Below are 14,473 nucleotides of genomic sequence, written 5' to 3' on the forward strand. Positions count from 1 at the left end.
GCCCAGCAACACAGCAAAACCGACAGTGGACCCAACCGCACACTCATAAACAATCTTATCTTTGTAGTATTGAATGTTTTTATAAGGACTTGGTGAGGCAGAGACAATCCAAGCGGTGCAAACAATCGCCTGAATGCAAGCCATAATTGTGCCTCTCTGCTGCATTGCCCCAAACCACTTCGTCCAGATCTTGAACTTGAGGCATTGCAAGTTTAGCCAGAATGTTCCTGGCCCCAACTACACTCTATACAAGCTATAAAAAATAATCACTTTCCCATCATATGGCCCCTTTTACAGTCAGATTGGATTTTTCCATGGACTGTCCACTGGGAGGCAGACGCACATTGATTTATTTTGATGTAGTTGGAATGAAGTGGGCAATGACCTTTACAAAAAAAAATATTGTCACCTTTCAAACGTGAAAATGTTGAAAATGATTCTTATTTAAAAATGCATAAAAGCTGCATTGAATCGAACAAGTTTTATTTCCATTATGTATCCTTACTTTAGCTAAATATGTTCACCAAAATATTAGAAACAGCACTCAGTGTGACGCGGTGGTCTTTAATGCAAACCATGTTTTGTATTGGATCTTATTCGAGCGAGTCTACACACTATATACAATATGCAGTCGGCTATAATGTATACACTCGATATACCTTTACTTAATAGTTAGAGTCAGGGTTAGCCTAACCTGAACCCTGGTCACTTGACTGCAGCTTGTCCTTGACGCACTCTGAAACAATGCATGCTGGGAAAGCAACAACGTAGAAAATCAGATTGTTTTTCTTTTTTGCTCCCAGTAAAATGTCCATTCGGTTCTACAGTACATATTTTCATTAAACCACAATACATTCATATACCATTACTGTCATTTTACATAATAAACTGGTACAAATAAACTGGTAATAATAAACAGCAAGTACAATCATCTCAAGGACCAGTATTAAACATTTTACCCATGACATGCTTTTTGGTATTCTTTTCTGGCTTTATTAATATGATGAAACATTTAGGTGCAAAAATGCTAACTAGCAAACCAAAAGCTGAAGACAAAATGGCAAATATCTCCACAGCGACGGTCAGCTTACCAGGAGAGCTGACGTAGGCCGGGATGAAAGTGATCCAGACTGCGCAAAATATCAGCATGCTAAATGAGATCAATTTGGCCTCGTTAAAGTTATCCGGCAGCTTTCTTGCGAGAAATGCTAGCACCAAACATATAATTGAAAGAAAGCCTATGTAACCCAGCACCGCGTAGAACGCCGCTTCAGAGCCAGTGTTGCATTCCAAAATGATCTTATTGCTGTATCTGAAAACCATGGCTGGGAAGGGTGGGTTTAATTTGAGCCAAAGAGCACATATTAGTATTTGCACCAGAGTGCACGAGCAAACAATAATCCGCTGCCGTGTCGGCCCGAACGTTCCAGCACCCTTGGCGCCGGGGAATGAGGCCTTGAAAGCCGTCACGACCACAATCGTCTTGCCCAAGACGCAGGAGATGCAAAGAGCGAACGTCAATCCGAACGCCGTATGGCGCAGCATGCACACCCACGCCGTGGGTCTGCCGATGAACGTGAGGGGGCATAGGAAGCACAAAAGGAGAGAAAACAGCAAAAAGATGCTCAGTTCCGAGTTGCTGGCCTTGATCACCGGAGTGTGCCTGAAGTAGATGAAGATGAGCATGGTGACCAGCGACAGCGATGCCCCCAGCAGCGACACAGCAGTCAGAGCGATGCCCATCGGCTCGTAATAGGTCAGGAACTCAATGGTTTTTGGAATACACTCATCCCTCCTCTCATTGGACCAGAATTCTTGTGGACATGGCGTGCAGTCTGCCGCACCTGTTGTGTGGCAAAGTTGAGCTGTCGTATTTGAAACGGTGCATCTTGGGTATGACGAATGTTGACGCGAATACCTGTCGTGTTGGCTACAGTACCATCAGCACACGGGATACAGTCAAAACAGCAAATGGGTTCTCCCTTTTTTTGAGCTTTCCTGGTCCCCGCTGGACATTCCACCGAGCACACTGAGATTGGAACCTGAAGAAGTGAAAAAAGTACACTTAAATGCAGTGATCGGAAGTAACATACCAATATGTCCAAAACGGGCTCGTTTTTTTGTTTTCAATCTCATCGGAAGACGTGACGGAAATCGAGAGCGGGAAAGTCAATTATGGTTGAGGGGACAACAGGGACTGGAGGCTTGTGGCGTTCAAATATTCTCCATCAGATCTGAACATACAAGGTGTCATTTTTCATTCATTTTTTTATTTGTTCTCATCTTGCCTTAACAAAATTAGCCATCACAACACTGGCAAAGCTGTGGAAACTTGCTCGGATTGCATCAAAAATAAGCTGATGTTAGCAACTTCCTGCTTAAAAAAAACAAAACAAAACAAAAAAACCCCATGAGGCCTTATTTTGCTTTCACCCACTATGAGCATGGTATACATTATTAAGAGGGTGTAGAGATGTCCCCCCCCCCCCTTCTGACGAGCGATTGAATCTGTCATTGTCATGTTTGTCCATTTCTGTCGATACTTCTTTTATGTACCGGTAAGTAGAGGAGTTGAGTTCAGGGTAGCCCTGCTGCTCCCACTCCCCCCGAATTCTGTACTTAGACTCAATGTATGTACACAGTGTAACTACTTTTAGCACAAGAGAATAAAAATGTACAACTCACCATTTTGCCCGTCCGCCACACTATCTGCTCCTCGTCGATGCTAAGGTCATAGTCGCCGTTATCAGCCATGGCAAAGTGACCCAGTGTTACGTGTTTCACTTTCCCGTCTATCAGCTGCCAGTTGATCAGGTCATATGAAGCCGGTGGATCACCATTTTCGTCAAAGAAGACATAATCACCAAATTGGTTCTTAAATTTTACCCTTTGGAGGTGATGGGTCACCTAAGGAAAAAAAAAGCAAAAACGACAGCTTTTAATTTAATTTGTTGCGCTAATCATGCTTTTTTCATTGTATGCACTGTAAAAAAAAAGACAAAAAAAAACCCCCCAGGGATGATGCTGGAGTGATTTCCTGAAAAATGACTGCACCTACATCTAAACTCAGATTGAGGTCTAACCTCATATACATTGATACTTTTTCAACTATGGAACAAGGGGACGTAGCAGAACGTATCACAATCTACTAACTTCCTGCTCATTGGGTCACAATGAAGCAGTTTTTGTTCATCAGAAACCAAAAAAGAATGTAATGTCTCACCTGTTTTGGGTGAATGTCTAACACATTCATACACGGTCTTCCTGGTTTTTCACCAGCTGGTTTACAGAAAAGCAGATGGTGCAGAGCGTGTGCAATGGCATAAACAGCTTTGTACACATTGTAAGAGACTCTGAGCTGAGTGACATTGAAGAAATCATCCTGGGATTTCATTAACGTCTCGTTGCCGCTGCACATTTCATGTGAGGTGTCGGCTTGCTCCCCTGGTAGAACAGCCTTGCAGCCGACCATTATCTCCCAGAATTCCCTCACAAATGCAGCACCCGCGTCTGCGTAAGGAGTGATGCCCGCTAGGAAAGGCTTCAACTTTGGAATCGCCATCTTGGGCATCACAAAGCCGAGGGCCCCACCGAAAGCTTGGTAAATTTCCGGGTTGGACGGTCGAAGGGCTGTTATCCAGGCCTCACTGGCGATCCACTGGATCCCTGTGATGTTCTGTTTCACAATCTCCTTCATCAAAGGATAAAAGTCACCCTCGGGTGTAAACGCAAGAACAACTTTAACGCTCGATCGCTTGATCATTTCCACAACAGCTTGGAGCCTGTCCATTGAATGTCTACGCAAAATTGTTCCGACGAATGCCACACAAACCCCAAACTTTTTAACTTCTTCTTTGAAGGCGAGGACCCCGTGACGCCCGTAGTCGTTGTCGGACTGTATGGCTCCGATCCACCGCCAGCCAAAGCGTTTGACCAGGGCCGCCAAAGCTTTTGCCTGGAAATAGTCACTGGGAATGGTTCGAAAAAATGTAGGATACTTTGATCTGTCACTTAAGCAGGCACATGTTGAGAAGTAACTCACCTATGAGACAAAAACGGCAACAAAAAAGATCAAACTGAAAAATATTCAATTCAAATAAGACATCATAATGGAGTAAGAGCTCTCACGATTGGTACTTGAAAAGGTCCAAGCGTGCTGGCTACAGCAAGAGACTGGGAAGATCCGGACTCAGCTACGAGGGCAGATATCACCGGCAGACAAGATGAGCCACGTTCTGTTTCTTCTTTTCCACCGGCAAGTGTTAGAGCCGCTCGTAAAGTGTTGGTGGAAGATGCGCATGAGTTGAGGATCCTGTACCCAAGAGATATGTTTGGCAGGAGGGCTGTATCTTTGTTGATCTCTTCAATTGTGAATGCCATCACTTGAGTCCATCGAAAAGCTCGCAGGTCAAACCTAAAATTAAAAAACAAAACAAGCAACAACCCCCACCCCACCAACAGCGATAAATCAGTGACTTGTTGATGTACTATTCAGTTGTTATTAAACTCACCCTGCGCATTTGATTCCAGGAGGGTTTTGCCGAAATGTTGAGGTGCTGCCTAGCTCTTTGTTAAAAATCGGGAAAATGCCCCCAATCATGATGTCTCCTCTCTGTAAAAGACTGGGCATGTGGAACTTTCCAAACAACTCACAGCCACTCGCCGTGTCAAAGAGCAAAAGAGACAAAAGCGAGGACAGGAGGTGCGTTCTTCCCAGCATGTTTGCGCTGTTATTTAAGAGTGATGAGGACTGGGTTATTATATGCTGCCAATGAACCTGTTCTCTTCATCAAACGGGGGTCATAATCCCCATAGGGGCCAGACGTCAGGTGTTATCTTGATATCGGTGTGTCCTCATAGAATACAGAGGAAAAATGAGAGTGCAATATATATACTATGATGATATAATGCTGCGATAGCTTTATGTGCAAAAAACGCTTATGGCAGCATACGGTATGTGGAGCCTGCTCTCAAAAAATTTAATCTTTCTTGAAATGAATAAACTGTAATCCTAACCCATTGACCATCACCTTATTAAAAAGAAAAAGAAGAAAATGTGATGATTTTCAGTTCACTTTGTGGAGGACTGGTCATTTGTTGGCAGGTTTGTGCTCATGCACAAAACTTGCCCATTGGCGAGGATGGTCCGGGTCGAATGTTACAGCATGCTTAGCTTTTTGGTGCAATTTCATTTCTAACTTTGGACACCTGGTCTTCACCATCCTGAGGTCAGACATGTTTTCCATGAAAACACGGACCCCGTGTCATCAAATCACTTCATTCACTGAATGAATACAATACACAGTACACGTTAGGAGTCAATCCACCTTTAATATACATCTACAGTATGTGAATTGAGGGACACTTTTAAAGGGTTCTTGGTGGTATTCTTCCCATGAGATGTTTTTTGGTGTTGTTCTCCGGCCTGAAGATGATAATGTAGCACTTTGGAACAAATATGCAAACCAGCAATCCAAAACTGGAGGCCAGAATGGCAAAAATCTCGACGGCCACTGTAAACTTGCCAGGGGAACTTACATAGGCCGGGATGAAGGCCATCCACACTGCACAGAATATCAGCATGCTGAAAGTGATCAACTTCGCTTCATTGAAACTGTCTGGAAGCTTCCTGGCCATAAAAGCAAGAGTAAAACACAGGAGGGCGAGAAGTCCGATGTAACCCAACATACCCCAGAACCCAATCGCTGAACCCAGTGCACATTCTAGGATGATCTTCTCCTTGTAGTAGTTCAGATTGGTAGCAGGGAATGGAGGATTTGTACACAGCCAAATGATACAGAACAGAACCTGAACCAGAGTGAGAGCCAGAACACTGAGCCTCTGCTGGACATGCCCAAACAGTTTCATATTTTTGCCAGGTAACGTGGCTCGAAAAGCCATTAGCACCACTACAGTTTTCCCCAGCACACAAGAAATGCAGAGCACAAAGGTGATGCCGAAGGCCGCGTGCCGCAGCATGCAGGACCACTCGGTCGGACGACCGATGAAGGTCAGCGAGCATAGGAAGCAGAGTTTCAAGGAGATGAGCAACAGGAAGCTCAGCTCCGAGTTGTTGGCTTTGACGATGGGAGTCTCTTTGTGGGTCAGAAATATGAGGAATGTCAGAAAAGCTAAAAACACACCAAGGCAGCTTAATGCCGTTAAAAGCGCACCCATGATCTCCTTATGAGAGAGATACTCAGTGGGTTTAGGAAGGCAATGGTCTTTCTTGGCATTGGGCCAGAATTCCGGTGGGCAAGCCAAACAGTCAGGAGAGTCTGGAAACACACAGTGACACAAGTTATCGAATTATTTAAGCATGCTCCAAACAACAGATTCCACTTTGATTCCCTCACCTGTCTGATTACTTATCGTTCCCTCGGGGCATTCAAAGCAATCAAAGCAGCACACGGGCTTGTTCTTGTCGTTGGCCTTGCGGGTCCCAGGAGGACACGGTTCCTTGCACACAGACCGCAGCACCTGGAAAGGCAAAACAAAGCGGGAATAGGAAACTGTACTCCAGTCACATCCATTTCAAACAAACACAGAGCATTACTTTACCTCTGTGCTGTTTCCTCCCCAAACTATTTTGGCGTCTCCTTTCAGCTTCAGCTTTCGGTACTCTGAAAAAGAGGTGTCGTACCGGCCAATGTTCACGAGCTCCACCGAACCGTCGTCTCTCATGTGCCAGTTGATTAGGCCATCATCATTGACAAATATCTTGGCCCCATTCGGAGCCGTGAAATTCACGTACTTGATGTGCTCCAACACCTAAGACGTTTCAGCAAACAGAAAAGCTACACAAAACATTCTCACATGCAAGGACAGATAACCGTGTGTTTTCTCTTTACCATCTTGGGCTGGACCTCACTTTTGATGACACAGGGTTTTCCTGTGGTTGGATTGGTGCCATTTTCACATTGCAACAATGCATGAAGTGCATATGCAACCAAATAGACTGCTTTATACACGTTGTTCTCAGCTCTGAAGCGGGTCACATCCGTGTAGTCATTGGAGATGGCCTTCATGTCCTCACCACCAGTGCACAGGGTTGAGGTGTTGGAGGGAAAAAAACTGCAGTCAAAGAACTTCTCCCAGAAAGCCTTAATTGTTCCACTCTGAGGCTCATCAGATGGTTTCAAGTCCAGCAGAAAGTTGCCCAGCCCGGGAATAGACGCCTCCGGGAGCGCAAAGCCCATTGCCCCTTGTAGTATGTTCTGCCTCTCTACGGAAGCAAGGTCCTGTTGTGTGATCCAAGCCTCACTGCCGACCCACTGCTTGCCACTAATGTTGTAACCGGCCATTTTAGATAAGAAGGACTTTGTGTAAGATAAGGACATGAAGAGCAGGACCACCTTGGATGACGATTCCCTCAGCATTTTCACAATGGCCTCATGATTTTCGGTCGAGGCCGTTGAGTACGCTAGCCGATATTCAACACAAATGTGCTCCTTCATTGCCTCCACCACAAATTCAGCTGTGCCTTTGTCGGCATACGTGGTTGGAGAATAAATGATCCCCACCCAGCGCCAGTCGAAATTCTTCATGAGCTGTACCAGGGCCAGCGCCTGAAAGCGGTCGCTCGGCACCGTTCTGAAGAAGGTGGAGTAGAGGTTCTTATCTGACAAACACGCACATGTTGAAAGATGGCTGACCTTCATGTGAAATCAAGAAACGGCCATTAATTCCACCATCCATCCATTTTCTTAAACTTTAACACTGTTCTGAGCCAAGAGAAGCAACTCACCTGCGGAATGGACAATGGACTCAGAAGGGTGTTGATATCCTTGCTAACTCCTGAGGATGAGTGACCAAGGAGGGCCTGGATTCGAGCACTGCATGCGGGCCCCTCCTGGCTTATGGCTTCTATCGCCGCTCGTATCAGGTTCTCGCTCCCGCAGCCGTTGTAGAGTCGATAGCCCAGACTGACTCCCGGAAGGAACTGTGCGTTCCTGTTGATCTCCTCCACCGTGAACATAACTGTGCGGGCAAACTTCAGCTCTCTGTCATTCCATCTGCAAAGCATTGTAAGTAGGTTAAAAACTGTGGATTTAAAATGGAGCTTGACAGATTAACTCACTTGATGCAGTATGAGTGAGGTACCGCCTCATAGTCGTTATCATTTAGTTTTCGAGTGCTTGCCATTGAGAATATCCCTCCTATCAGGAGATCTCCTTCCTTGGAGAACTCCAAGAAGCCTGTCTGCCCAATCAGCTTGCACGTTTGGCTCTCTGCCTTGGTCGTTGCCAGCGAGCTGATGAGGATCACAATGAACCATCCCATTTTCAGCCACCCTCCTCTTCCTTGTTGCAACACTGACCCTGGGTGCTGACCTCTTATAACGACGACAGCAGCCAATGTGCGCGCTCTGCCAATTCCCAAATGATACTGCATGGTTTTCAGTGGTTATCTTTTTCTAAATGCTGCTCAGACAGACTTTAATATTTCGCTTATATAATCGCTTATACAAATCGCTTATCCTAATGAACCCGTCAAATGTCATGAATTTGATCACACAAAATCCCTAAAATGTAGTATATTGTTGCAGTGCCATGGCAGACCGGAAGTACAGAAAATGTTTTTTTTTTTCCATTGATTTTAATGATTTGGGGTTCATATTATAGCTCATTGTTTTCAAATAAAATAACAAGGGACACACCTTTTCAATAATCCAGCACGTTTCTCATCAAATGTCTGTACTGCATTATTAGTATAATTATTATTTAGTTTAATGTACTCCTAATGTACAATGTCAAAAAAATCTATTTTACATTGTCTTTGTAGTTTTCTATTGCTTGTAAATATATGTATTTAAATATTGTACGCAAAACCTATATAACTGTGTGTGCATATTGATATTTAGTTTTGTATGTGTGTCGTAATTCAGAACAATATATGTGAAGATACAAAAGCACATTTCCATTCCACTGACCACTCGCACAAATCTTTGTATTTATTTTACTTAAATGCAGGAACGTGTGGGAACAAATATCAGTCTGGGAATGTGCGTCGATGGCCTCCGTCACTTGCCGAAAAGTAATCATTGTAGGCCTGGGATGGGGGTGGGTTTGGTGCGGTGCGGCCATAATGTGTTGAAAAGTTGTGACGTGCCGTCATACAGCAAAACCGAAAAATAATTGACGGGTGGAGGTGGCTGTGATGCCTAGCATTGGGCCGTGTATAGTGGCCGTTTGGGGAAATGAACATATACCGTATGACCAAAATTACCAGTGGCCACCCCCCACTTAAAGGGGATGTCAAGTCAATCCTTTTTCATTTCAATGAAATCTTTTGTGCACCCCCACTAGTCTTCACATGAAATTCTGATTAATATCAAGTTTGTGAATTATGAAATGGCAGCAAAATCTGAATTTTTCATCTATTTAAGGGCCTGTCATTTAGCTAATTCTGTCGACTGAAAATGAAATCACAGTGGTTCCAGGCTCTGGTAACGGGCGTTAGACTAGAGGAGGTGAACATTTTGGACTTGACCCCTTCAAAAAAAAAAAACAACAACAACAACCACAAAGCTTCGTTTTTGAAATTATGTTTGAAATTCATGGCAAAAATATTACAGTACCAGTAATCAAATTTTTGTGACCTGGAACAAGTGGAAAATATTAAATTGTCGTGAGTTTAAAGTGTGTCTGTGAAATACAAACTTGAGTTCCTCCAAACAACTGAAAGGGGATGGACATTTAATTTCTGACATTCATTATGTCTGATTATGTCCTGTCATTGTCAATATCACATTGACAATTATTCGAAAGGCCATGTGATGTTTCAATTAATCTTAATTTTTTTTTTGTTTTGCCTGCCATTATAATTCATGCAAAACCATTTATTTCAAGCCTAATTGTCAGAGGCACAAAGTGTAAAAGTGCCATGGAAATTATTAGGGGTTTGAACACATCACTGAATAAAAGCGTGTTAATTCATAGTTTTCAATGAGACACTCAACAAACACAACATTTAATTATTTTATTGTTTTCTTTTTTTTTAATTCATGACTTTAAATTGAAATATCGCACATCAACATATAGGGAAAAAAAGCACCATCTGGTGGGTTTTAAGAAGGACTCTTACACTTATTTTATCTTTTTGCTTTACGCAAATATTGTAGCTCACAGCACTGGTATTTCGAAATATTTTAGACATACACGGCATACACCGCCGCTGTTGTGAAAGCGCTATATAAATCAGCATGTATTGTAATCATACACCGTATAAAAGTTTAACAAACAGAGAGGACCGAATGGTGTTAAATATCCACGTCTTCAGGGTGAAATTGTTTTGTGACGTTGCATCTGCTGACAGTCATATAATTTGATTTATCTTAATGACCAGCACATACTTTGTCGGCACCCTTGAGCTGTGCACACAGGCTACCAGCTGAGCGTGCAAGAGAATGCTTATGGGAGTCGGCTGAGTCCAAATGCACAGTAGCCATGTGGAAAGTGGCGTAAACAAACGATACAAGTGAGACGCAAATTTCAAGTGGTCCAACACGGGCATCGTCAACCCAGGAAACACATCATCAAACCAGTGCTTCTCATTTTTGGCTGGAAAATGAAGGCAGAGCATTAAGCAGAGAATGAGCACAGTGACCGGGAGCTCTCGACATTGCTGCCAAGTGGATCTGAACCACTTAATGGCACAAAGAACAGCCTTCCGGGAGATGACGAGAAGTGAACTTGTGCCCAGAAAATACTTGAGGCAGGCGGCCAAGGTTATCAACCATGGGCACATGGTGACTGGTGGCAGAATCCAGCACAGATTGAAAGAAAAAACCGTCACAATGGTGGTGCCGCCAACTCTGATCGCTGACATTTTCATCCTGGTCATGCGAACCCACGCCAGCAAGACGGCGGCCAGAAACACTCTCCCGACCCATCTGCTGCTGTGGGCGGGCAGCCAACCTTCCTCCCTGGCTGGGCTGAATTTGGTGGTGTCTGTGGAGAAGAAAGTAAGACGTATACCGTTACAAAAAAACTGGGTTTTTTGTAGCATTTTGCCTTTCTCTTCCCATCTGTTATTACCTGCTCTTGTGGGAAAGGAACCTTTTGGAGAGCGCGTTGTCAGGGTCGGGATCTGCATTTGAGAAAACATTTCAATTTCATCCAGGAAAAAAAAATGGCACCCGCCACAATTTAAGACGACTGATAGTCCCGTTATAAAGAACGGATAGAACCAAATATTCATTTGTCCCCTGAGCAATAAAATCACTTAATTTGTACAATGGCACTAACCGTCAAAGTATAACTAGTGTGTCCTGCCTGTTATTTGTGTTGAATTATGACACGGATAGCTGAGATACAACAAGCAAACTGTTTATTAAAAATTGACAAACCTATAAAAAGGGAATATTTTCAATACAGTTCTTGTGTTGACCATGCTGCAAATGTGAAATCATTTTCTCATCTGTAGGAAATTTTAGAGGCAAAACCTGCTCACAGCAGATTCCTCCTCTCTGCTGCCACCGACAACATCGGAATCCCTCTGTCCCCAGGCTGCAGTATAAAACTGACGACATGTGAGTTCCATTCCACAATATTTGCTCGATTATGAGATCCGGGTTGGCGTCCACATATTGGAAGTCCGATCGAGCAAGAGCAGTGATGTGGGAGACGTCAAAGTTGCTGCGAATCTGATGTGCGTGGCGATGTTCACCATATATCTGCACAGAGGCCACAATGCACAGCAATTCGTACTCTTGACAACTTCATCTTGTTTATATGGAAGATTCGTATAGAAGCAGAATATAGCGACTTCTGCATGTGACTCACCTGCATCCTCAAGAGGCGATATTTGACCTGACACCACTGGAAACACAATAATCGCAAACCTTTTTGCTTCCTTGCAGGCATTTCCACTTGATCTTTGTGCATCGGAGGCCCATCAAAGTGTGTGTCATTCAAAATGGCATTGCTCCCTGAGAAGATCCTATGCGGGACAGAACTCCTCAGAAGAAATCGAAACAGGTGAGTAAAAGCGGAAGCTTTCATTTAGTGCAAAATAGCAGTAGCTATTTATTTTCAAAGGAGGTGAGATTCAAAACAAACAATCAGAGGTCTTGCAGCGAATACCGTTGAACACAGAATGTCACTCACCTGTCACAGGTTAGCTTAGTTTTCTGGAGAACTTGAGGCGACATGTTTGAGCCCTCACAATGGACATGACAGAGCTGATAACAGCAGCCAGTTGACACCTTCCAAGTGAGCAGTGCCAAAAAGACCAACACCACTGATGTCATCTCAAAGCTTTGCCTTTGGCACAGTCAGCCTTCTTGCGAGGGGGGCTGACTTTTTATAGCACCCTTTCTGCAACCCAAGAGTAGGAGGCAACTTTGCTTGCCTTTCTCCAAACACCAAGCTTGAGGAAATCCCGTGACAGCAAAACACTCATGGTGTTGGACATACCTCGATATGTTTGTCACAAGAAAATGGCGGTGGAATAGCTCTCGATTGACAACAGCTGATATGCAGCCAGCTTGGCAGCAAAAAAAGCAAAGAAATGGAAGATTCCAGAAGGCTCTGTCGAACCCCTGAGACCGATTCCCTGAACCCCTAGGTTTCGATTGAACCCAGGTTAAGAACCACTAGCCTAGAGCAGTGTTTTTCAAACTTTTTTGAGCCAAGGTACGCTTCTTTCACTGAAAAAAATCTCGCGGCACACCATTAGCTGAAAATGTGAACCCCACCCCCTCAGCTTATTTTAACAATTAACGTGTTATATTGTTACTCTAACCGTTTTTAACATTGAAGAATGACGTTATAACAGCTTGAATTGGAATCAAATGAACACAAAGAAAACAGTATTTTATCATCTTTCATATTTATTGTTTCACCATCATCCTGTATTCATGCGTCACAAATTCGCTCGTCTCTCGTCGAAACACAAGGCAATTGGCTAGCTGTTGCTGTTCCCGAGCGGTATGGGAGGGTACTACATGATTACTTTCTGGGCGAAAGACCGCACAGGCATACAAATTGGATATTTTCCCCCGGCACACTTGACAATGTCTCACGGGTTGAAAAACACTGGCCTAGAGCACTCAGTTTTTAGTTTTAGTTTTCATATTTGAACAACACTCTATGTATTTTGGAACGCTTGGTGTCAAGCAGTGTACGCTTGTAGCTTGTGGTTGGTGGCTGCGCCTTGTCGGCAGCACGCCTGTACCAGCACAGATTTTGGTTGGGAGGAATGTCGGCGCCATTGACTGTCGATGCTGGACAGACCTGGGGCGCTTGTGTTTTTTGCGCCAGTAATGGGCAGCATTTTTCACAACCCCGTTTTGTTCAGTGGCTATGTCGACGCTGTTGGACAGTCGGCGTTGGTGCAGCTGAATGGATGGCTGCTGAAGTTGAGGATGAGGAGAGAGGAGCGTTGGCGCAGGGCGCTGATGCGCATTTGGAACCGTGAGTCGTCGCTTGGAATTGAAATGGATTTCCATGGGACAGGAGAATTGAACCAATCTCTTTTCGTCAATGGATGCTACAGCTTCTTGTTGACTTTGCAACTTAGCTTGTAGCTGACGTGTGCACATTTTGAGCATGACGCCTCTGATCCACTGGTTAAAGGAAACTTTGATTCTCTCCTCTTCAAACTGCTTCAAACAACAAAGCGTGTGATGGAAAAGTGGTTATGCCTGCATGACTGTCTGTGTTTTATGTTATGTGTTGTGTTTATTGTTTAACATGATGTTAACTGTTTTGTTAAGCGCTTTGTTACAGCTGCCGCTGTTGTGAAAGCGCTATATAAATCAGCATGTATTGTATTGTATTGTATTGTATTTCCAAACACGGCCCAGTGAGTAAGAAATGGCTGTTTCAGGACTACCTGCAGCTGCTTTGCCATATTAACATGCCTGATCACAATTAGCGGAGCGTCCTACAGTTCCTGGCCAAGAAGAACATGCTGGAGCAACCTCCCCACTCATCCAACCTGCTACCACACAATTTGTTTCCCTCTTTCCCAAGCTCAAAGGCATCATCAAGGGGAACAGTTTTGAAGGCCTCAGCAATATCAAGATAGCTGTGACGTATGCCTACAGGAGTGTGTGCGAAGGTGTGGAAGAGACGGCTGGTAAGGGCATTAAACCCCAGTGGAGTTAATTTGAAGGACTAGTAATTTTGGTTTGGCTTTGAAATGTATAGTATAGTATCTCTCATGGTCATAGGCATCAGTTCTGGAACTTGCCTAACACATCATCGAGTCAAGAATGTACAGGATGTAATAATTGGTACTTTTCCTGGTTTGCAAAGTGGTGACATGCACTTCGGGTGCTTCCCCCCCCCCCCCCCCCCCCCCCGCCAAATCTGTCAGCCATTTATTTTCAAGGATACCAGGTGAAACCTTACTTAGACGTTAGTAGTGAAGGCTTCCTTGTTTAACAAATCTGTCAGCCATTTATTTTAAAGGATACTGATGATGAGTTTGAAAGCTATTCTGTTTTTGATTCATACCTTGCAAA

At 44.0% G+C, this 14,473-nt stretch overlaps 3 protein-coding genes across 3 annotated transcripts; all 3 read right to left on the reverse strand.

Moving 5' to 3' along the window:
- Positions 1–174: 174 nt before the first annotated feature.
- On the reverse strand, positions 175–5,013 carry LOC127608513 (vomeronasal type-2 receptor 1-like). Its single transcript, XM_052077631.1, has 6 exons — positions 4,512–5,013; positions 4,129–4,414; positions 3,470–4,042; positions 2,785–2,907; positions 1,919–2,042; positions 175–1,844 (listed from the first exon to the last, which is right to left on the reverse strand). Exons 1-6 carry the CDS (start codon positions 4,718–4,720, stop codon positions 934–936), a joined length of 2,226 nt encoding a protein of 741 aa, XP_051933591.1. The 5' UTR covers positions 4,721–5,013; the 3' UTR covers positions 175–933.
- Positions 5,014–5,367: 354 nt separating this feature from the next.
- Positions 5,368–8,236, reverse strand: LOC127608528 (extracellular calcium-sensing receptor-like). The gene is made up of 5 exons (XM_052077646.1): positions 7,748–8,236; positions 6,816–7,655; positions 6,562–6,771; positions 6,357–6,480; positions 5,368–6,278 (listed from the first exon to the last, which is right to left on the reverse strand). Exons 1-5 carry the CDS (start codon positions 8,024–8,026, stop codon positions 5,368–5,370), a joined length of 2,364 nt encoding a protein of 787 aa, XP_051933606.1. The 5' UTR covers positions 8,027–8,236.
- A 2,002-nt stretch (positions 8,237–10,238) lies between these two features.
- Positions 10,239–12,262, reverse strand: LOC127608399 (uncharacterized). The gene is made up of 5 exons (XM_052077395.1): positions 12,111–12,262; positions 11,787–11,958; positions 11,447–11,677; positions 11,040–11,091; positions 10,239–10,952 (listed from the first exon to the last, which is right to left on the reverse strand). Exons 1-5 carry the CDS (start codon positions 12,251–12,253, stop codon positions 10,318–10,320), a joined length of 1,233 nt encoding a protein of 410 aa, XP_051933355.1. The 5' UTR covers positions 12,254–12,262; the 3' UTR covers positions 10,239–10,317.
- Positions 12,263–14,473: the final 2,211 nt, after the last annotated feature.

The sequence above is a fragment of the Hippocampus zosterae genome, chromosome 10 (genome assembly GCF_025434085.1).
Source record: "Hippocampus zosterae strain Florida chromosome 10, ASM2543408v3, whole genome shotgun sequence".
Taxonomy (NCBI): Eukaryota; Metazoa; Chordata; class Actinopteri; order Syngnathiformes; family Syngnathidae; genus Hippocampus; species Hippocampus zosterae.